Genomic DNA, 23642 nt, shown 5'->3' with positions numbered 1-23642 from the left:
GAGATGCGGAGGAGAATTTGGCCTTTCTGTACCTTATTTGTGAAGTTCAAAGTGTTGGCGTCCTTAACTATATTGAGTTATCCTTATACCATAAGATGCTAACACGACAGATGGAAAATGCTAATATTCGTGCAGTGTCTTTGTATAACAATGCACAACTCTGATAAAATTCTAGCAAGTATACGGTACCATGGAAGAACAGCCTGACCTTGCCTGGGAACTGACTCAGTCTGATCTGCCTCTTTCATCTCTAACCACTATTATCCTGTGAAAAATGGTGAAACCCACACCACAATGTTTCTCTTATCACCATCTTTGTAAAGAATCCTTTAAGGACAGCCTTGGGGGGAGAAGGGTTAGTTTGACTTGGGTTTTTCCTATTTCTATGCTACTTTACATTACGTGATGTACGGAGTACGGGTGTTCCTAGCTAGGGCCATTTTTGTGGCTATACTTTTAGAACTGGAACCTCAAATCCAAAAAACCTTCTAATTTTGAGCATTTTGGCTTCAAGTCCCTAAATCTGAGTTTGCCCCTACAGTTTCAGGTTTTGTTTGGATCCAAAACTGAAAGGAGGCTATTTTCCAGTTCAGATGTGGCCTGGAAGATTTCCAGAACACCTCTGGTTGCCACACGTTAGCCTTGATTTTGTCTCTAATTCTGAATCCCAAACCTAATCCAGATCCCAGCTCTATCTCCTTTGCCCCTCTCACTGTTTCTATAAGATGTTCCTATTTTCTTCTTTGTGAATAGCTGTACGTTGCCCATTTTAGACAGACATATCTCTTTACCCGCCTGCCTCTGTACCCCTTCTTGCGGGGCTCTCATGCATAGGAACCACAAGGGAAATCAAGGTTGAGGGAATCCAAAAAGCAAGTAGTTTGCTTGATTTTGATATGCACTATACCTTTATTTTTGTTATTCCAAAATCCACACTTTCTATATTTGAAGGGCTGCTTATTATATTGGCATTAAAATTTGAGGAGTCACCATCTTTATTCCTCTGATAAAGTCCAGATGACTACCCTAGCCCTATCACCATGGGATCCACAAAGCTATCAATCGTTTATGCATGCATGCATGCTGCAGTTTCATTTTTATCCAGGCTGGATGCTACTGACGTGAGGGTTGAGAGTCCACTGCCCCATCATGTGCCATCATTAATGTTTTATGACAAGAAAGCACTGTCCATTTTTTTTGGTTATGTTTTGCAAATATCTATTCTAGAGGTTGCTGCTTATTTATCTGCATTCAAATTGAAATAGCCCACCTGCACCGCGGCTGCAGTATACTGCACTCTGACTTCTCTGCCGACGTTATTGAGCTTTTGGTTAATCAGAACAGTGCTTTCCAGTTGTAAGTGATGCTTAACTACAAATGTAGCTTGATTTAAAAAGAAGGGGGGGTTTCCTTTTTTCACCCCTTAAAAACGTGGGAAGGAGGATGCAATTTTCTCAAAACGTACCAGTTACATTGGTACCTAGAAACCAACAGTGTATAAAAATCAAACTAGCACTGGATACATATTTTTGCTGCATGTCTTTCTGTGCGCAGTATTTTATATCTCTCTATATACATATGTATGCGTACGTATGAACACACACCGTTGTTTACAAAAATGATCAAATACGGTAGCTTACAGTACTGTTAGTACAACATGAGGGCTCATTGCCATACAATAAACATAGTATTTTTCATAGAGTATAATTATAGGCTGAGATTTTCAAGATCACCTAAAGGGTTTGGATGCTCAATCCCTGTTGATTTTAATGGGAACTGGTTTTTTGGTTCTGGGCAGCTTTGAAAATCCTACCCACAGTTAACCCCACATGCAAACTTTTGGAGCAAATTAGCTGTCATACAAGCAACAGTACAGTGAAGCCGACTGTAAAGACCACCTACAACATGAAGCACAGTTACCTCTTTAAACCCAGTCCAAGATTCAGCCTTCAGAGAAATGGCACGTGAGTTTTGCTAATCGCCTGGTCAGTGGTTTATGACCGATTTCGCTGTCAGTTCATAAGCTTGTCATTTTTAGTCAAAGCATGTTTTGAATCTCAGTTTATAATTAATTCAGGAAATCCAAAGTTAGTGCAACGGTGTTTCAAATTGATGCTTCTTGGATTACACGGCTTCTTTCTTTTATTTAGCTAAATTGCTGGCCATGCATAAAGGCAGATCAAAACATCCTGTCAAATTACAGCCACCCATCTATTCCCTTTTTTTCCAAAAGCTGTGATCAGTCACTCTGTTTACACTAAATATAGGTTTGCTGTAGGTGTAATTTTGGCATCGTGATTTTTTGGGGGGTAGGGATGGCAATTATCAGCCTACTTTGACAGCAGCCCAGTTCCACTATCCTAGTGAAAGACCCTCTGTTTAAAACACTCCCTGCTGTGGCAAATCTGGCCTCATTCCACAGTGGCATGATGCTTTTCTTTCAGGCGGTTTTTGCTTTCAGTTAAGAACCACTCCATTTCTCAGAATTGTTTCCCTGTAGAAATCCCATCCTGTTAGCATTGCTAATACAATTTCCTTTCATTTCAAAGCTCTCCAGTATAATTTTACTTCCCCCACCTCCACCACGAACATTGTTACTCTAATCCAATTCTCAACTCCATTAAATTATCTCACCCCTTTCATTATAAAAACTTGCATCTTTAAAGAGGGTTCAGCTCCCAGAGAGTGGGTCCTTTAGTAGAAAAGGGGCAGGCACAGAATACCAGCTGACAGTGTTAAAGGGGGAAATGTTTAAGTTGGCAGCTGACTCCCATTGAAAGTCAATGAAAACTGGACACCTATGCTACAGAAGGTTTGCCAGTAGAGCTATACCAGCAAACCCTCCTAGTGAAGATGCAGCTTCCACTGGTAAAGTGCTATTTCCGGTAGATCTTATACCGGTTTGCCAAATGAAATCAGCTATAAGTGTCTCTACACTAGGGTTTTGGCAGTATAATAATGTTTTTTTTTTTAAAAAAGCAGCCCGCTCAACCAACACTACCATATCAGCAAAAGTTCCTAGGATACAGCTGGCCTGACTCCCTTTTGTGCATTGAAAATCTCCTCCTAAAACTCTTAGGTCAGATCCTCAGCTGGCATAAATCAGTAATAGAGCTATGCCAATTCACCGTGCAAGGTTCTAACTCCATTTTCATTAATAAAAACTCCTTTTTTCTTTTTCCCCCTTGAACAATCCTAATCTTTGTAGCAGTTTAGCTATAAACATCCACGCACTAACATCAGGGTTTCAATTTGATCAGGGTTCAATTTTTAGGGAAAGCATGAATTGTCATGGCAAAAAAAAAAAAAAAAAAGATATGAAATATCCTAAAGTTGTGTTTAAAGGTATGGAACGCCCTGGCTCTGGAATGTTTAAAATTAAACCCATTTTTGACGGTGTTGACCAGTATACCATGCCTCTTTTAGATAGGCTTTTATGTGTAGGTTTCAGAGTGTATTTATATGGTGTTACTTTGTATAGTATCTCTAAAAACATCATGTTACCATGTTTGAGCACAATCCAAAAATGATCAGTTTGGGGAATGTATTAAGATGAAATGAAATTAAAGTATGATTCTGTGGCTTTTGCTCATATGAGTAGTCCCATGGACTTCAACTGGAACACTGATGCAAGCAAGGCTTGCAGAACCTAATCAGGGATCATCCTAAGAGAGCTTCCCAACAAAACATGCTTTTCCCCATGTCATTCATATTCTCTATCTTCATCTAAAGTAGCTGGTATAACATCAGCACTATTTGGCAGATCCAGTCCTCCGTGACCACTTGTCATGAAAGAATTGGGTGATTCTAAAATGTGGGTAAATTCAAAGTTCTCAGGCATTATTTGCTGCTGACATTCTGAATAAGGACATTAGATGTGGTTTGTCACCGCATGCACACAGTTCCCATTCACCTTACTTTCAATTGCATGCATTCAAGTGGAAATACCCAAAGGGAAAATATCCTTCCCACCCCTCCTGACTTGAAAGCCATGGCATCTGATTCTGCAGTCCTTGATGGAATTTTGGCCAGAGTAAAAAATTGCAGGATGGGGCCCACATGAGCAAAAGTGTCATTGCACCGAGTGTAACTGTGTGAAGGTTGGTCCAAAGTAGGGTTGATTAAGGATCTAACTGTATGAGTGTGTTTCACTGCTTACAACTATCTGTGCCTATGGAAGATGGTACTGAGCACTAGATAAGCTGGGTGGTTGACTGGCTCTGAGCCCTTGTTCACATTAGAATTTGATATTGTTTACCTAACTAGGTGATATTTAACAAATGTAGCATATTAAGGATTCTGGTACTGGTTCCTCATAGCCAATGTCAGATGAACAAAAAACAAAACCAATCTAGTTGAGGTTGTTTTCTTTATCACAAGAGAATTAACAGTAGGCGTTCGCTATCTTAGTCCTGTCAGAATGAACCTAGCAAATTCTGGCTCAGACTTTTGAACCCATTGGAGTCAGACCCTGGCAGTCCCCCATCTCTCTTGCCATGAATATCTATATTTACACTGCAGTCTGGTTACATTTAGCCCGCTAATGCACTGAAGGTTATTCTCTGCTCTGTTTTGTTGAATACCAGGTGCATGTCAATTAGGAGAGCCAGAAAATAGCAGAGAGTTGCTATTTATAGGCTAGAGCTTTGTTTGTCCTACTGTGTTTAGGAGCTGCAAATAACCATTGCCAGCATGTTGTAGAAGGCAGCTCAGGGACTGGAGTTAAGTGTTGGGATACTTTTACTTGCTTAATATTAAATTCTGATGGATGGCCTTGTCGTATGAAATAAGCTGTGTAATAGAGAGCCCCCTCCAGCAAGGAGACATATCATCTTTCAGGGCTCTAGGGCCAAGTCTCCTCTTCTTGGAATCCAAGGGTTGCTCATCAAGGATCTGCCATCAGGGATCTCCACTAGGAAATCTGCCTAGGAAAATTCTCGGGTGCCAGATATAGCTCCCTAACCTCCCCACTGGGGTGGACAGGGTCAACCGAGTTCAGCACCTGTTGTGGCAAAGCCTGGTCACCTCGGGTTGGTCACGTTTCCTCACATCAGCGGGGATGGCTCTTTTCAACCCGGGCCGGCAGGGAATTTGACACTTTATCAAACAAGATAGGTTGTACCACCTAGGTCCTGGTCTATACTCCGGCATTGCCCAGAGCGAGCAAAAGTGGTGGAGCTACACCAGAGCTGCCTTCTAAGCAAGAGTTAAAAGTAAGGGTAGCCTGATTAATGGAAACTCTGGCTTGTCCTAGCTTAAGAACCAGTGCTGGAGCCACTATTCCAAATGTTGACCTGGGGCTATTCCCTGAGAGGTTCTCCCCAACTCTGCCACTGCATGCACAGAGCACAGCAGAGTCAGGGAACTTTCTATATTTGGTGCTTTTGTTCTAACTGCCTGCCAGGAAAATAAAGGCTTTTAGATGCTTCTTGGATGAATTTCACACCCCATTTATGAAGGCTGCCTGAAATATAGCTTTCTGCTTACTTCCCATCACTGTAAATGGATGATCAAATCTGTTACCCAGCTTCTTTTGCCTTCATTTTTTATACACCCTTCATTAGTCTGTACTAAATCTATTTTATTTATGTTGGTTGTGATCCTCTGCCATGCACAGCTCTGGCCAGAATTTTGAGCTGACAAAGCGTTTAAAAAAAAAAAAACATAAAAAACACAGCCCATATTCCCATGTAATCTCAGATACCAAACTGATCAATACATACATACACACACACACAATGCAGAAACGTGGTTGTAGAGATGGATCATTTGTGAACTGGTGAACTGGGTTTTCCTAGCCAATTGGCTCAGTGTTTTTAATTCTCTCTGCTGTTAGATTCTGTCATTTTTAACTTGTTTTCTTGACATTCCTCTTACCAGCTTATACCAAGAACCACGTGGACATTGCAACCCAGGGCTGGTTTATTGGGCTGATGTGTGCCATTGCGCTTCTGGTTCTGATTTTGTTGATAGTGTGCTTCATTAAGAGAAGCAGAGGCGGGAAATATCCAGGTAAGAGCAATATCCAGCACGATCTTATTCACGCTGTTGAGTTTAAAGAAACCCCTACGCTTTCTGGAGCTAAGTCAGCTTTACTGATCTCCGCTACACACTTCTGAGTCAAAGTGTTTTTATTCCTCCCTGGTATGAAAATTAGTGGCACCAGAAAGAATTTCAGTTAATTAAAGGTGAAGTGAGCGCTCTGTGCTATGCTTGCTATGCGGGAGAAAGGCTGCATAGTTCATTGCTCTTAAGAGTGACCTGACATCTGCTCAACAAATAGACTTCTCTCTCTCTCTCTCTGCAAAAGGATCTCTTCCTGCAAACATCTCACTGAAATTTTCCCAAGGCAGAGACCGGACTTAGGAGAATTCACCCAACGATGCCCCCTCTATAGCCATTTGAGTTCCTACGCCTTGGTATCCAAGCATTGTGGTAACGCTCAGTACCCGATTCTGCAAGCCCCTCCGTATGTAGGACTCCTATTCCAGTCAACACAGCCCTGCAGCCAGAAAGCTTGCAGGATTGGGTCCCAAGTAAGATACAGGGCAAATATCCTGCAGTTGCTTCACAGGAGATAAGAGAGACAGACGTGAGGTCAAATTGCAGTATTAATAATGGCCTGTGTTCTGATCCCAATGCAGATAATTCCTTCCAGGGAAGAGAATAATACTGAACCCTGGGGCTAATGCAGGGCACACTGAGCTGCTCAGATGAAAGGCTACTGTGCATGAAGTACAATAGTCAGCATTTGCCAACAGCTGCCCCACAGTAATATTATCAGATCATTACTTCCACTATACTTAGAATGGGATGTATCTGTTTACTGTATGGCAACAGCTGGCAAATGTTGACTCTTTAAATTGCTTCATCTATTCACCACTGGAGCCTCATTAGAAAGAATTAAAACCACGAGCATAATAACTGTATCTCATGTACCACTTTAAACCCACGCTTAAGGCTTGATAAAGAAACGGATACAATTGGCATCCTTAAACTCCTGTGGCGTCCCACTCCCGATAAAATCTTTCACGGTATTTGCAACATTCCTCATTCTGGGTCTAATTCACCTTTGTTACACTCCACTTTTACATCTGCAAAATCAAGGGAGTTGTGCCAGAGTAGCAGTGGCGAATCAGGCGCCCCTAACGCAGGAAATAACCGCCAATACCAGTGGCAAGGTAGATACTGCAGTGCAAGATTTTAATAGAACCCACGGTAGACCCAGGTGAATCCAGGGGTCCCTTCCTGGCTGGGATTGTGTGATACTTCTCTCCACTGACCCCTACAGAGTTATTCTTTAATTTCTAAATAAACCCATCCCAATAGAATGACAGCTCTTTTGGAGATTAAAAACATGAAATGATTTATAATGACTTTCCCAGTACATTTGCCAAGGGCTCTTGATCAGATGTGTAAGAGCATTGTCTCACTCAGTTTCCATGTCATTTACCGTCCTCGCTTTGTATTCTCCTCATCCACATTCCTTAGCAAAAAACAAAAAACAAACACAAACACAACACACACCCTCGAAAGAAGGAGGTCCTTGAAACTATGCAGCTAGCTTTTTAAAATCTCCCATATTTAACTTAACTTTTGCTTGTTGGTGTGCTTATCACAGTGCGTGAAAAAGTTGAAGTCCTAGATCATGAAGACCACAAAGTAGATGATCCGTCATTTGACTACAGGTATGTCTCTACTTGGCATGTGTGTTCAGTAAGCCACTTCCATCCCACCACCTGCCCGACTCCAGTCTCACCCCTTCTGTTCTCCCCCGCCCCACATAACTATCACCAAGGCACTGCACTCTCATGAATTACTTTTCACCTTCCTTTTCCTCCTGTCTCCCACTCTGCAAGATCTCTGCAAAAGGAGACATTCCTGCCTAAATATCCAGAAAAGTAACCAAACTAGAATGTTCTAAAAAGGTTTCCTTCTTTCTCCACCCTCTGCGTTCTTGAGGCAGAGAATGCTCTGACAACAATCACTGGGGACAAGATCGTTCCCCTTGGGAGGAAACTGGCCTCAGACACACACAGTAACACACCAAGAGCCAAAGATCCTGAGACAGTGCAAGGCTATTACAGCCACTTGACACTCTGTTGCTCAGTCTTTTTCTTAGCGTTAGTGCGCTATCGAGAAAAGAGATGTCCCAAAGCTGTTCAAATAAGCCCTCAGAGCCTGTAAGAACTCCATCATACATACAGGGGGACCTGTATGGAATCAGATGCCAGACCTTACCCTAGAGGATCCCAACAAACTCCATTGAAATATGCCTTTCACTGCCTAACAGACACTGCTCCAAGAGCTGTGACCTACCCCACATCTTATCAGCCCCTCTCAAACTCAATGGCATCCTTGAAAGAACAACAGCCATGTCTCCATCCAGCCACTACAATACTTTAACAAGGGGCTAAGTGAGTTTCTGTGGCTGCGTGTGGTTTTGTCTTCACAGCTCCACATTGGTTTCCTCATTGCTTCCACAGAAAGAAAAGGGGTAAAATTGCCAGCTCTTTAATTTTCTTGCCTTTTAGAGTATTAGTAACTGGGATTTACAGCATCCTTGCTCCTTCGAGTGTCTGTAGCTTGTTTTTACATTATGATTTTGTTTTACTTAAGTAACTGCCGTGAACCTTTCCATAGAAGTTTGATCCAAAGCCCACTGCCCTCAATGGGAATCTTTCCCCTGATTTAATGAGTTTTTAGATTAAGCTCTGTGCTATTGCTCAATATTCCCAGCATTACTAGATGATAAACTGAAATACCAAAGATGGGAAGGACTTATTTAAAATGCAGAGCAAGTTACGATGCTTTGGTATCAAGCTGCACAGGACCGTAGCGCCCCAGACAGCTATATGAATAAAAGGCAAAATAACTGGATCCTTCTGGACAATCATGTTTGTGTCATTTAGTAGCAAGTTGCTACAGTAATTATGTTCCAGTTGTGGCTGTTTTTCTCAAGAGGATGCCATGTGACCAGAGCTGTTTCATTTTCTGCATGGCATATGCAAAGATACAGGATGCAAATAAACCCCCAGCAAAAACTGAAAAGCTAACACATTGGAGAGTCAGACAAATAGAAACTCCTCCACACTCTCAATCCCTTGCATGTTTGAGCTGTGGATTTAGCACTCTCATGCTACGCCATTGGAACGTCAGTTTGTACCAACTGGTTGCTTAGGCTGTCTTCTGTCGCTTCAGCCACAGTCTGTGCCCCCAATAGCTGAATGTTCATTTTGCAAGAGCAGCCTGCTCTGTGCATGCCTGCACTCTGACGCCAAGCCGTCCGTCAAGCACCCAGTGGTGAGGTTCTGACAAGATAATCACATGGAAGGGACTTGCTTTGTTTATCACCTTCTGCCAGTGCTAAGAAGCCAGCCCAGCTGGCTCAGTGGGACACAGCAGGACTGGAACACAATATGGTTTATTAGCCTGCAGGCAGCCAGAGTGAATTTATTCACTCTGAGAGGCTGTTCTGCTGGTGGGAAATAGTTATTGTGATAAGGGCAAGCTCACCTTGACAGAATAGCTTACGAAAGTTCATTGCAATTTACATTAATGACTGTAACTTATTTTCCATGCACTGTGTACAAGTCCGAGGATATCCCTGACCAGGACTTGAGAACAATAAAAGAGCGACCAGCCCCTAGCAGGTCCATTTCAGGTTTCACCCTGGGCCCAGTACACATGGGACGGACTTTGGGAATTTCATCAGTGTTGCTGAAACCCTGTGGAGTGCAGACACGATCCATAACGTTTATAGCTGTACATCTCACTGTTGGGTCTCGGTCACTTTAATCTAAGTAGTCACTCAGTGACCTGGCACATGCCCTTATAGGTCGCTTCCTTTTGGAACTGCTTAGCGGTATGAGCTGCAGGTTTGAAATATCTGAAGACTCAGGAAAGAGCTACTGATTCAAATAATGGCAAATTCAATTCCAGCTTGTGGTTCTTTCAGCCAAGACCTTAACAACTCGAGCTCCGTTTTTTTCTGCGTGGACAGGCACCCTATGGCACTTTATATAAAGAGCAGGGGTTTGCCCTGGAACCTGAGGCCAAAATTTTCCCTTATTTCCACCCCCAAGGGGTATATATAAAGCATTTATGAAGCACTATTGACTATAAGACACTGTGGCTATTTAAAATGTGATCACCACCAGCAGATGGAAGAGGAAAACCCAGCCCTTAGCTTGGCTGCCATCCTACCACAACAGGAACAGTTTTGTAGGGTTCCATTTACTGCCCAAGCACCGTCCAGGCAGCAGGACATTTGTCAGGACAATGGGAAGGGATCGGAAATGCCTCTTTATTGCTAATATGTGGTAGCCCCCATTACATGCTGGGTGCTTTCCAAATGCTAAAGGACAGCCCCTGTTCTGAAGAGCTTGTCATCGAAAGGCAGAGGTCAGAGGGAGGGAAATGACAGACAACTTAGATGCAATTTATATATATATATAAAAAAACAGCATAGTCGGTTGGTTGATTTGGGGAGTTTTTTGCTACCTCAGTGGAGGCTGTCTCCTTATAGTGTATCCTAGCGGTCATCTACCTCTTGGCACTATCAAGGAGTTTAACTGGGGCAGATTCTACCCCAGAGCGAGTAGTGACTTTGGCTCTGTCTTCATTACAAACGCTGCTGGAGCACTTCAGTGTAAAAACTCACTCCAGCAACGGGAGGGGCTCTCCCATCGCTGTAGCTAATCCTCCTCAGTTTGCAGTGGGTAGGTCTACAGAAGAATTCTTCCTTTGACCTAGCACCATCTACACCTGGGGTTAGGTCAGCTTAACTCCGTCACTCAAGGGTGTGGATTTTTCACACCCCAAGTGACATAGTTGGGTCGACCTAACTTTTTAGCGTAGGCCTGGCCTGCGTTATGTCAGCTTGTGGAAGAAGGTTCCACTCAGTATACGAGCATCAGAATCTGGCTTTAGATTAGCACTGGTGTAAAGTTCTGTGGTGCTCAAATCACAGGCATCTTGGAAGTGTCTGAAGTATCATTACTAGCACAACCATGCAGTGCAGAACCAGACATGACAATACTATCTTCTAGCTGGATTCTCTTCCAGAGAATCAGACCACAATGTCCCAAGGTTACAGAGAAGGGTGGGGGAAACAAGGCCTCCCTTAAGCCAACAGAGAGGAAGGTAAACCCGAAGAATTGGTATGAAGTCTGGTTGGCTGATTAAGATTCAGAATGGTTGTGATGTTAGGCTGAAGGAAGGTAACAAATAGAGTTTAAGAGGAGGACAGAATTTTTGCTGACGGGAGTTTTTTGGTTTCCCTCCACACCGCCACATAAGCATGTCTGATGTGCGCTCATCCGTAATGGCCTGTGCATGCTGCTTTCAAATCTCCGCAGCCTGTAATTACGAGATACTGTCGCATCTCTCGAGTCCGCTGAAAGAGCAATGGTCACCCTGTGCAGAGGCTGAGCTAAGGAGCCTGTTTTCAAAGTGGGAGACCATTATCTTTGGACAACGTTCAGTGCCAGTGCCCATGCCTCATTCTACCAAATGATTCAAATGGAACTTAGCGCTGTGAAGGGGGAAGTTGGCTGGAGAGCTCAGGGAGCCGGAGCCTTTCACCTGTAGGGCTCCAGTTCACTTCCAGCTCAGATTGACTGACTGAAAGACGTGATGCTCTCTGCCAGCTGTTCAGTGACCTACGTGTAAAGAGTTCAGTAGGTCTCATTTCAGTTCCCAGCAACAAGGTGTTGATATCACAAGTAGTGCCAGCCCGTCCACTGCAGCCAGTCTACAGCAGAGACCAGGAACAGAATGGGCCATAAGATAGAACTGTCCTCTTATCCCTAGAGGAGGTCCCACTGGGCCTTTCTGGGAGGAGCCTGCGGTCCCTGGACCAGCGTGGGTCACCTTCAGGTTCCAGGGTCGTCAGTGCATCACCTTTCACCAGCACGACATTCAACTGAAAAACCAGAGAGATGAAAGGGGGCAAAAAAATGGGAGAGCCACTCGACTAAGCCTCAGGCAGCTTATTTTAGATGCTGCCACTGACAGCAGTGACTGCAGGCCATCCAGTTGGCTCCCAGGACAGGCACACCCTGTAGCACATCTGCAAATAATCTGTTTTCTGACCGCCTGGTACTTTCCTTTATTGGGTATTAACTTTTGAGGGGGAGCCAGTGAGGTTCAGCCAGCTGGGAATGTAACACCAATTCCATTTGGTATAACGAGGCAATTGCCCCTCGAGGAACGCAGCGGTGTTTCAGCGAGGAACGCAGCGTTAAATGCATACCTCATCATCTCTCTCTCTGATCCGGCTCTTTCTGCTTCTCTCTGTTTTATTCCCATTCTTTCTTCTCCTTTCCACCTTGTCTATCCACATGGACCATGAAGGTCTCTTGAAAGGTAGGACCCGTGTGCTGCCAGAAGTCCGGCACATTTTAGCTTTTTCTTTGAGCCGTTTGTTTCTTTCATAGCTGAAATACACCTTACCCTTTGCCCCTCCACCTAACATATTAAACAACAGTCATCTCCCTCACACCAAGATTTTGGGCACTTCATGTCCAGCAAGTTGCATTCCTCCTGAAAAACATTCAATGAGTTGGGAGCACCTATCAGAACCAGTTAGATTCTAAGGGCCCAATCTGCAACCTACATTTATGTGACTAATCCTTATTCATGCAAAAAATCCAGCTAGCTTCAGTGGGACCAATTGCACAATTAAGGACTACTCATGTGGGCCAGGGTTGTGGGATCAGGTTCTGAGGGAGATGAATTAAGAATCCTCAAGTCAGCTGCTTGCATGATGCACCTCTGATGTACTGACCACAAGAGGCACTCAGTCTATGCACTATGCGGAGGAGCTGAGGGAGTGAAGACAACAAAACCACAAGCAAAAAGATATTAGGCCAAAACAATCAGTCAGTTATACATATTGAACAGGATCCTAGAAATCCCACCTCTCTCTCTCTGACCCACGTCACTCATGATAACGCTTCCCAAACGGTGCTGAACTGGGTGCTCTTATTTTCTAATCCACACATCCAAAACCATGAAAGGCCATTTTAATGGGATTAAGTTGCATCAACGTGCTGACAACTCTACACATCACGTTCCTAATGCACTAACAGGACACAATAGAACCAAGAGAGAGGCAAAGCCAGAGGGGGTGAGTTTGGAAAACTTCCTTGCCCTGGCATCTGGCCCTGCAAACTCCACCTGAGAAAAACTTTTGATCCAGATCCCATTTTATCTGACCCCACCCCAAACCTTGGGAAAGGAGATTTCAGATCAACTGTTCTGGTTATTGCCACTCTCTGCTTATGTTATTGGGCTTTCTAAAGGGTGGCACTGCTTGCAGATTTAAATTCTTAACAAAGAAGCTGCTTGTAAAGCTACCATGTTAATTCTTAGTGTGATGCCAATTAACACAAGGCCGCAAGCATTGCTTTTGTTATGCTACTGGATTTACAAAGTGCTGTTACAAGGTAATACGATTGAGAGCGGCAAAATGCTCTGTGGGACACCGAATCCCTCCTACATTACGGGGCACTGAAACTATCACTTACATGGCATAGGATAGATTACATGACCTAATAGGTCATTCCCATTGCTAAGCAGCGCTAAGCTCTGTGGGCCAAATGGCAGCTCCCAATGTCTTCATAGGAGGAGGAAGTTGACTGTCAAATGCTACAATCTGAATCTAAATTCTCCGGGGCAGGAATGGAAAGGAAAAGTGAAAATAGCCCTCAATGGTTTATTTCCCATCTCTGTATTGAAATGAGTTGCGTTGTGACCCAAGCTTTGCCCAACGCTGTACCTGCAGAGCAACCATTTATCACTCAGTTGTTGCTTTGATGGCTGTAGAACATTACAAAAGAGCCCTCAGGTCTTTGAGCTTATTTGCTACAAGTAAGGAAGGTGCGTTGTTTCCATTGAGAGCACAATACCCTAAGCATAGCATAAATGCTGCTTTCAATGAGGTACTGACCGAATGTAGGAAAGCTACAGAAAATTCCTCATTTTTCTTTTAAATGCTGGATCTTTTTTTAGATTGATGACTCAGCAAAAGCAACTTTGGACCATTCCAAATTTTTCCTACATTTTAGCTAGACAGAGACCGACCACACACACACACACACACACACGTAGGCCAAGAAATAATGTTGCTTATTGTGTAACACACGTAGGCCAAGAAATAATGTTGCTTATTGTGTAGCAAATTTTGAAGCAGACAGTTTTGAGTTTGAAAAGACCCACTAAGAGAAAAATTAAATTTGACATATAGGATTTCAGTAGAGGTAGCATATGGACTGGACATATGAGATCAAATATGGACACATTATCAACGGATATGAAAGGCATCTCTTTCGTATATTGTAGTCCATTCACATATTATTCATGTGTATGAGACACCCGTCCTTACTATAAAGGGGAAATGCAACTTTTCCCCTGATTTTTGAGAGATATGTCTCTTAAAAGTGTTTTTTCTATGGGCTTTATTCATCTTTCTGGTAGAAAACAATATAGTTTCATAGTGTAAAATGTCAGAAGTGTTAAGGATGAAGACTCAAACGGATTAGCCTCAAATATGAGATGAAATTACTGGAAATAAACTCCGAGAGGTAAATTTCCACAGGTACTTGAGAGATGCACAGATTTTGGCACCCTCCCTGTACTCCCCCCCTGCAGTACTTTGAAAAAACCAACCCCCACTTGCATGTGGGCGTGGGTATCTAAAGGACAGATTATATCTGTGCCAGAGAATCTGAAAGTGAAACTCACTAGACACAAAAGTGGAACCAACTATTTTACTGTCCAAGGATGACTGAAATGCAAAAAGTAAACAGAGAGGGTAAACAATTAAAAGGGAAAAAATTGTAGTGTTCTTCCCGATTGATCGATCAAAGGGTTATCTATAAGCTAGGTAAGGACATTTGGTTTCCTGAACAAAAATAGAATAAAAACGAGGCTGGGTTTTCAAAAAAGCCAAGTGTGCGAACTGCCCATGCAGCTGGGTGCCTGACAGAGGCAGGCAATTACTGCAGCTGCATTTGCATAGCAGGGAAATTGTGACTAGCCATTCGCAATCACAGCGGCCTGATTCGTTTGCACATTTGAATCTTGTAAGCAAACACACTGGATTTTATTTGAGAACCCAGCCCCCAGTTTTTAACAGTGTCCCTTAAACGCCACCCTGCCAATTCTTACTGTGTGTGTCTGTCTTCTGCCACCCAGCGATGAAGACAACAAGGAACCGCCAGGCAGCCACACCTCCTTGGACGGCACAATAAAGCAGGAAAGCGACGATAGCTTGGTGGATTATGGAGAGGGGGGCGAAGGGCAGTTCAACGAGGATGGCTCCTTTATTGGCCAATACACAGTCAAGAAGGACAAGGAGGAGACAGAAGGCAACGAGAGTTCAGAAGCCACATCCCCCGTCAATGCTATCTACTCCCTTGCGTAACAAAATACAATGAAACCACAACGACAAATATATACATAGCCATGGTGGTCAAACCGCCGCCGCCAACAGGAACCCGAGTATGGAAAAAAAAAAAATCCCAACGAAAAAAGATCAAACAAAACCAGAACAGTCCAGGTGGTCACCAGTGCCATCCTATCCTGAGCAAACAAGTGAACAGCAAGGATTTATGGGGTGCTAATGTGTTGTAGCTGTAGCTGAAATCTGAGCTGAACCAAAGGGGCCAGAGAAAGAGCAGGACACACAGGTTCTACACCCCGGGCTTCAGAACTTGGATCGCCAACCCCTCCCCATGTCTTCTTTTTTAGATAACACAGCACTCTCTTTGGTTACTCGTTTACACTGCTGAGGTTTCTGGTTTTTTTCCTTTTTAGGTTCAAAGTTATTTTTTGGAGAAAGGTCCCAAATCAGAGAAAGGGGGATTGGGTCATGAACCCACACAAGGAAGCAGGAGGGGTCAATCAGCTAGGAATAGAAACAACATGTTACTGTATTAACAGGACGTTCTCTGTGACTGTAGTTGAGATGGACGTCTTTACAGCCAGCACCTCGCTCATAACACCGCCAAAACAAGTCAGCACCACAAAGACCCTTCCTGTAAGGTGAAGCAGCATTGCGCTGAACCCCAGAGGAAGACTTTGCTCATGAGGTTTTCATTGGTGCAGTTGGATTTGTGTTATACCTCTTATTAATGCTAAACATCCACATTGGGTTCTGTCACCAAGGAACCGATGGGTGAGGTTACCCTGCATCCATGCTACTTAGCAAAGTATTTTTGTTTTTTTTTAAGGGATGTTGGGGAAGAAATTTAGGACTTGATTAAAGACAGACAGATGCAGCTCACCACCTGACTCCAAGCGACTGCTAGCCACTGGATAATTATGTGGGAGATTCTTATTTTATTCTTTATTTTATAAGAGAAAAATATAACCCCACAAACCCCACTACTTTTAAGGAAGAACCCATAAATCAGTGGAAAGCAAAGAGGAAGGACAAGTATTAACATACGAAAAAGGGACTAAGGGTTGATATCATATATCCAATCATGAAAAGATGACACCTAACAGCCGTGGGGGGTAGGTAAAAGAACAAATTATATTAACCCAGAATTGCAGCTGCTGCTGAGCTCCTTGAAAGTTTCAGGGATGTCCAGGCCTGTAAATGGCAAAGACACAGGACATGGGATCTCCTTCCACATTATTCTGATCAATAGGGTGTCATTCAGTTTCTCAGTTAAAAATCTCCTCTTAGGCTGGTGCAGCGGCCTTTTGCCCTTCGATCAATCACCCCACAGGAGAAATTACCATGTGCTTAAGGCTGCATGTGGAATTCTCACCCATTTTGTTATTTACATATCAAGACAACTCAGTTCAGCTAACCTGCTAATACGCTGTAATAACATGTCTTTATAGGAAGTTCTATCATTACAATGCTCTTCCATATGCCTTATACAGCTTCAAACTTCCCCTGAAGTTTAATAAACTAAGAATATTCACCCACAGCTTAAGCCCCTGACGTGATGGTCTCTAATCTGTCAGTCCACTAGGAATAAGGATGCTTGTGCAGCCCTTCCATCTGAGAAAGCATGGATCATTGTAGAAGACAGAGTTTTATAATAGACCGTACTTAGTGGCAAATGCCATTTGTCTTCTCCCCATCTCGTGCACATGTGAAACCAAAGGTACCTTTGCTGAGAGAGATCAGATGACTTCAGACAGTTTCACAGTTATACAACGTTAGGCAGGGTTTTTATTTTTTACTGAAGAAGATGGTTCTGTTGGACATAATGGACTAAATGCTGTAGGATTCATACAATTGTTTTAGCTTTCAAGCTATTTTGCTACAAAGACATCTTGCTCACAAAGATGTTTTTACTAAAAGGGATAGTTTAGACACATTTGCCACATTCTCTAAAGCTGCCATGATATATAACAGCTCAACTATTTTGCATTTCTAAGAAAGAAACCCAAACTAGGTCCATTCCTGTGCAACATACTCAGTCAAACAAGCAAAGAAACAGGAGGGAGAGTTTAGCTGTGGCAAAGAAGTTGGATGCACCATGTGATTCAGAATGGGTCATAGACTGCTGATAAAAGACTGCCAAAGCTGCCTCCTATCCATAGGGTTACTCCTGCTAACATGGTCTAAGCCACAAAGGAAATCACCTGCCATGGTAGTTAACTTTTTCCTTTAGAGGGAGAAAAATCATAACCATCACTCTGTTACTGTCAATGTAAATGCATTACAGCCAGAGGCTTAATTTTAATGGACTCAGCTGGCATTGTTCCATAGCGAGGGGAGACCGTAAACCACTCACTTCCAGGGAAGAAAGCAGCCACCTCTGAGCAGTTTATAACACACTAGGCCAAATTTCAAATAATGCTGAGTTTAAGATGGTGTGGTGTACACATCTGGGATCATCATCAAAAGTGATGCTGTACATGCAGGCCAAATCACCAGTGTAACAGCCTCCCCACCCACCTAGGATCATCACAGGGAACGTACCTAGGAACCACCAAATCACAGGCCTCTGTCATTTGATCTAAAGGAGTGCCTCCATTGGCGGGTAGCAATAGGAAGTTCTTATCCTCCCCCTGGACCAGCCACTAGAGGGGAATGAGACATCATTGGCCACCGTATTACACCTACACCCTATGGAGCTGCAAGGGTGCAGTGAGAGCAGCCTGGCCTGTGATTCACACCCACTATGTTCTGTCCCCTGTGAATCACTTTACTGAGCCACCTACATAGCATCTGTTTGGAAAAGGAAAGAGAAGTGCTTCGCTTTGTGGCTATTTCACATATTGCTCACTAAAGCCACCATAACATTCCTAGATCAGCAGAGACTAGAGAAGGTTACCTCAAAAAGACCAGAGGAGTCAGGTTCCTTACACTCAGCATACTGACCCCTGACACCGTGTTGCTTGTTCCTTGAGTCACCACCAAAGGAAAAAAGATGCCTATGTAGGATGAAAGGGACAAAATGTATCCCTGGTTTAACTCCACTCAAGTCAATGTTACACCAGAAATTGATCTGAATCTAAAAAAGAAAGCCAAGCACAGAGCACACATCCTTTATGGAGAAGTCCTGTATGATTTACCAAGGATGAAAATAAGGGTCTGTAGAAATGGAGTCGGGATCTCTGGAAATTGAAAAGCTATAGGATACATATAGAAGAACAGTGGTATGGGGGTTTTTTTTGTTTTTTTTTGAAGCAGCCTCTAAAATAGGGGTTATCCACCTTTTACTTTCTGAGGCCAACATGCTGTCAAAACGCCACGGCCCAGCTGGGCCACCGCACCTGTTTTCCTGCATATAAATGCCAGGGTCGGCGTTAAGGGGTAGCAAGCAGGGCAGTTGCCTGGGGCCCCACACTACAGGGGAGACCACAAAGCTAGTTGCTCAGGCTTTGGCTTCAGCCCCAGGTGGTGGGGCTCAGGGCCCCTGGCTGCAGTCCTGTGCAGCGGGACTTCAGCTTTCTGCCCTGGGCTCGAGCAAGTCTAATACCGGCCATGCTTGGTGAACCACCTGAAACCTGCCCGTGGTCCCCACAGGGGGCCCCGGACACCTGGTTGAGAACCACTGCTCTAGAGTTTTGCAGCAGGCACACATAATTCTCTGTTAAATCTAGAGAGAGGTTGACAAACTTACACAGAGCATAACATTTCCTATTATATTCCATAGGTCTTTTCCATAAAGGTTTATTAGGTGTTTCCCTGCAGTCATTGGGTACTAGTAGCGAACTCATGGCTTGCAAAGCCATCTGACTGCAGGCTAATTAGAATTTTGGTGGCTAAGTTAATACGTGTGCATGACTTCTACCAGACCTTACTGTAAAATTACCACAGTGGCCCTAGAGCTATTAACACACAATGCCTGCATCAAATATGTTTTTAGTTGGGTAGATTATAAGCTATTCAAACAACCTATGGAGTTGTACTGCAGGAGACATATTGCAGGAAACCGTCATGCTCTGTCTCCCCCGAGATGGACTGGATGAGCTAATAGGTCTTGTTCATCTATAATACCTGGCTGTCCAAAGAGGTCTGTGCAATGCAAACAATGCAGATTCTCTCTCTTTCACCCTCATGGGGGATTCATCCAAGTCACCGGGCTGGTCTGTGCACCATGGCCTCAAGTAGGCAGAGTCCATCAGCTACGGAGCACTGTCAGGTGCCCAGGGCATATGCTGCGCTGTGCAGCCAGAGGTGCACACTGCTCCGATTCTGAAGGTCAACCAAGCACCCCACCCTGTGGTGTGTCTGACCAACTGAGCCATCCCGCCTGTGATGCCAAAAGGACATAGAAAGAACATTGCACTGTCCACTCCTCTAAGCATGCCCTCTGCTGGTGAAGGCGGCATTTCCCCTAAACAATCTGGTTCTCCATCCAGACGCAGGCAGCGCTTTCGACTGCCCTGTCACTCAAGCTACGTCCTGCATTGTTAAACTGGCAGCTCTTTCGTTAAAATCTGTAATTGGTGGAAGACACGAGGAACTAGACAAGGGCCTGAACCAAAATCTCAGATCTGAGTACTCTCAGAAGCCTGGGAAGAGTCCACATCTGGATCCAGACTTAGCAAGTCTGGACTCTCTTCTGTGACATGGCGAACTAAAACCATATATATATTTTGGGGAAGCTTAGCTATACACTCCATTGCTAGAGACCCACTGTACCCAAAGCCAGGGAAAAAGCTCTGTAGCTGTTTGAAATGTGGCCTTAGGAGAGCAAGCTGCTGTTTCTTCTCCAGCAGATCCTAAACACAGCAATGTGCATAAATAATGAGGGAGAAACAGGGGCTACATATGCATGATATTGAGGCTGCTCCTAATTTTCCTTAGAGACAGTAAACATGGGAGTTGGATCGATTGTGTTATGGAATAACAGCTCACACTCTTGAAATCCTGATTTCAGAAATGCTATTGAAGTCTAAATTGCCTGGAAGCTACCTAGGCCATCCCACTCCTCACACCCACACATTTCCCCCTTCCCGTATTTCGACCCTGCAAAAAATGACCTGGAGGTCAACTGTTCTACTAAGTTGCTGACCCCAGAGATTGATCGGCCTATTATGAATTGTGTTTAAGTGACTAAACAAGATGCAACCCATTACTTGGTAGAGACATCCTGCTGTAGATATTCTGGGGGGACTGGGACAGATAAGAAGGTGGGGGAAGCATTATTGACCTTCATTAGGATTTTGTCTCTTGTTACATGCTTTACCTGACCAGCAGCACTCAGTCGACCCATCGTGGCCTTTTCCCATCCACGCTAGCAGCTGTCCTGACCCGGGAAGAATTCTGAGGCACTGAATTCATTTCCTGGAATGTAGCCAGATGTGAAGGGCGTGTCCTAGCACAGCAGTGATTGCCACCTGTAACAACGTACATTGCACCAGGTTAATTCTGTGCTAGCAGCAAAAGATTTCACTGAAGCAATAAAAAAATAAAACCTTGTAAAAATGAAAAACCTTTTTTGTTTCATGCATTACAACAAACCACTTTATTACAGGAAATAATAATGCTTTTCCAATTCTTAAAAACTGCACTATATCAGTGGCTTTCCCTTTGCCCAGTAATGCCCGTCTCTCCACGTGTTCTTTTTAATTGGGCATCATTCTCAGATTGTGATGTCAATTGCAGTCTGAACCCGTGTCGAATCTGCAAAACAGATTTCTTCCTTTGCACAACTGAGTTTTATACATTCATTTCCACAGCTAGTGTTGGAAAGAAAACATTGGACTACTCTGGTTTTCAATTTTTTGTTTTGTTTTTCATTTGTAAATATTTAACCCCCATCTCTGTCTAAAACCTCCTGGTCATTCTAATACATTCTACATATTTATTTACCTTTTTAAAAAAGAAAACAATTATTTTGTGTTAATCTACTTTCCCCCCCAGTGATAAATGCATATCTGAGACTGTATAGAAAGGCTTACAGCAAGACGATAGAGAAATGTTTAATATATGGACTTATAAACGGACTGCATGAGCAACGAAAAAGGCCAAAATATCCAGTTATCTTTCTTTGAGAGGGAAAGGGGGGGAGAATCGCTGTAAAAACTTGATTTTTTGTATAGAGAACACTAAACATATAATAAAAACATTGTTCAAAACTGAAGCTGAGCCTGAGATCTGTTTCCATCCCACTCCAAAGGGGAAACATGGCCCCCATTATGGCTCTGATGTTGCTCAATAAGGATCAGATTGTTACCTGGGGTCGGGGAGTGTGTATAAGAGAGCATAAAGTGCCCCTTATTCCCCTGCACTCTCTACCTTTATTGCCGGTAATAAGAATACCACCTAGCTCTTCTATAGTGCTTTTCATCAGTAGAACTCAAACTGTTTTATGAAGCAGGTCAGTGTCATTAGCCCCAGTCTAGAGAAGGAGAAACTGAGGCACAGAGTGGGGGAAGTAATTTGCCAAAAACTAGCCAGCTGGTCAGTAACAGATCTGGGAATAGAATCCAGATCCTCCTGAAGCTCAATCCCGTGCTTGGTCTAGCAGGCCACCCTGCCTACCGGAGTAGATGCACTCTCCGCAGGGCCACTTCTCTCCTTCCCAAGCAAAGAGAGCAAGCAAGCACGCACAGGGAAATCCCATCCCCCACAATGTTCCAGCTGGGCTAGCATGGCAGGGAAAGCAATCTGCACTAAGCAGAGAGCTAGCATGGGGTACTTCCCTCATGCAGCAAGGAGAAACCAGGGACCGGCTAACACTTCTGAATTGCGCAGCAGGTCTGCATTTCAAACAGGGGGTGATATACCCACGTTGGCTCAGATCAAGCTAGCATACTAAAAATGGAGTGTGGCCACAGCGGTGCGAGCCGCAGGAGGGGCTAGCCACCCTGAGTATATGTCTAGCGTCTTGGAAAGGTATGGCCTGGAAGCAGCTAGCCTCTCTGCCACTCGCATTGAGCTATTGTGCTAAAAGTACCTTAGTCACGGCAGTGCGAGGAGCGCGGGGATGTCCCCTTCAGCTGGGCATCCCAGGCTTGACTTGCAGACATACCCACAATCTGCTCCTTGGACAGTGAAACATGACAAAGCTACAACTGCGCCTTAAAGACGGAACTGCGTCACCCCTCATCCTATTGACTAGTGCCTCATCTCACGGGCAGTCCCAGGGATTGCAGTGGGACTTGCAGTACCCTTAGGTTCAGCTCAGGAGGCGCGAAGGGGGCCTAACTGGACCCTATGTTACTAGGGCAGGCGAACTGTTCTATTTGACGAGGTGGGTGACCGTATTAGGACAGCCACACGTCTTTGGTGGATTTGGGGGGCACCATGCCAGAGGCTGTTGAGATTCCATCAGCCAAAAACATCTGCTGCTGTAACCCGCTGTGCCAGGCACGGAAGCCATGACCAAAACAATGTGATGCGCTGCTGGCTGAAGACCCCTCCTAGTCCCTTTAATGCCTAGGTCACTGCTGTGCCTGAGAACGAAACGCATAACAGAACGCACACGGGAAGCTCCACATCACGTTGTGTGGCTTATGTTACGTGGACAACCTGAAGGACCATCAGCGTCGTCCTTGTGCTGGAGAGCGGCACGGCTACAGACGGGCAAACCTCATGCTCGCCCCGAATGCTCCCATCCAGGGGTGCTGCAAGTACAGGTTTAGCAACACTGCTCCCTGCCTTTCTGCCCTGTCAGGGTGGTGTTTGCAGGATGCTTTCCCTTTGCAGACAGAAGAAAGTTACAGCACAGGGAAGTCATTGATGATCCACAACTGAACAGATTACCCCGGACATATTAGCTACTGGGAGAGCAGGGCCCGGGGGATGGTAAATCTGTATGGGCCCCAGGGATGGCTTGGATTAAATTCCACCTCCCATCTGCCCTTCCGGAAAATTCCATTAACAGATGTTGAAGCCAACAGATTGGAAGGATCCCAGTCCTTTTGAGAACGGGCATTCGCCACAGTGCTGCTCTCTTCAAATTCTTTCACATGCAGCTGTTGCAGCCCTCGGGCAATTTCCTTTTACTTGAACGGGTTACTAGCTGCCCACTGACTGAAGTTTTGGAGGAACAGACAATTCATTCCAGGTTATTGGGAAGATGGTAGAATGGGGCTCTTTAGTCAGATTGCAGGGCTCAATCACTTTCAGCGCATCAGAACTTTCCCCTGGCACTCATGAGAGGAGTGTCCATAGGCTAAAGCCAGGAGTGCTGTTCCTTGATGATTTGGGG

The 23642-nt window shown here is 44.2% G+C and overlaps 2 protein-coding genes across 36 annotated transcripts in view; one reads left to right on the top strand and one right to left on the bottom strand.

Annotated features, from left to right (window-relative positions):
• Positions 1 to 21569, top strand: part of NFASC (neurofascin) — a 187600-nt gene extending 166031 nt beyond the window's left edge. For 27 of the 32 annotated variants that reach the window (XM_073319968.1, XM_073319973.1, XM_073319995.1 and 24 more), the window contains 3 exons: positions 5881 to 6012; positions 7622 to 7688; positions 15202 to 21569. In XM_073319968.1, coding sequence (XP_073176069.1) covers positions 5881 to 6012; positions 7622 to 7688; positions 15202 to 15430 — 428 coding nt within the window. In that variant the 3' untranslated portion in view covers positions 15431 to 21569. Of the gene's footprint in view, positions 1 to 1227; positions 1343 to 5880; positions 6013 to 7621; positions 7689 to 15201 lie in introns of those variants that run through there. The other 5 variants (XM_073319977.1, XM_073319976.1, XM_073319979.1 and 2 more) reach the window with 5 other exon arrangements.
• Positions 1 to 23642, bottom strand: part of RBBP5 (RB binding protein 5, histone lysine methyltransferase complex subunit) — a 174567-nt gene that overhangs the window by 46909 nt on the left and 104016 nt on the right. For all 4 annotated transcript variants that reach the window (XR_012155823.1, XR_012155824.1, XR_012155821.1 and 1 more), the window contains exon 15: positions 20673 to 20823. The gene's annotated coding sequence lies outside the window, so the exon portion shown is untranslated. The remainder of the gene's footprint in view (positions 1 to 20672; positions 20824 to 23642) is intronic.

The sequence above is a fragment of the Lepidochelys kempii genome, chromosome 21 (genome assembly GCF_965140265.1).
Source record: "Lepidochelys kempii isolate rLepKem1 chromosome 21, rLepKem1.hap2, whole genome shotgun sequence".
NCBI classification, from domain to species: Eukaryota; Metazoa; Chordata; order Testudines; family Cheloniidae; genus Lepidochelys; species Lepidochelys kempii.
The sequence above is the reverse complement of the archived record's forward strand: the minus strand, read 5'-3'. Positions and strand labels throughout refer to the sequence as shown.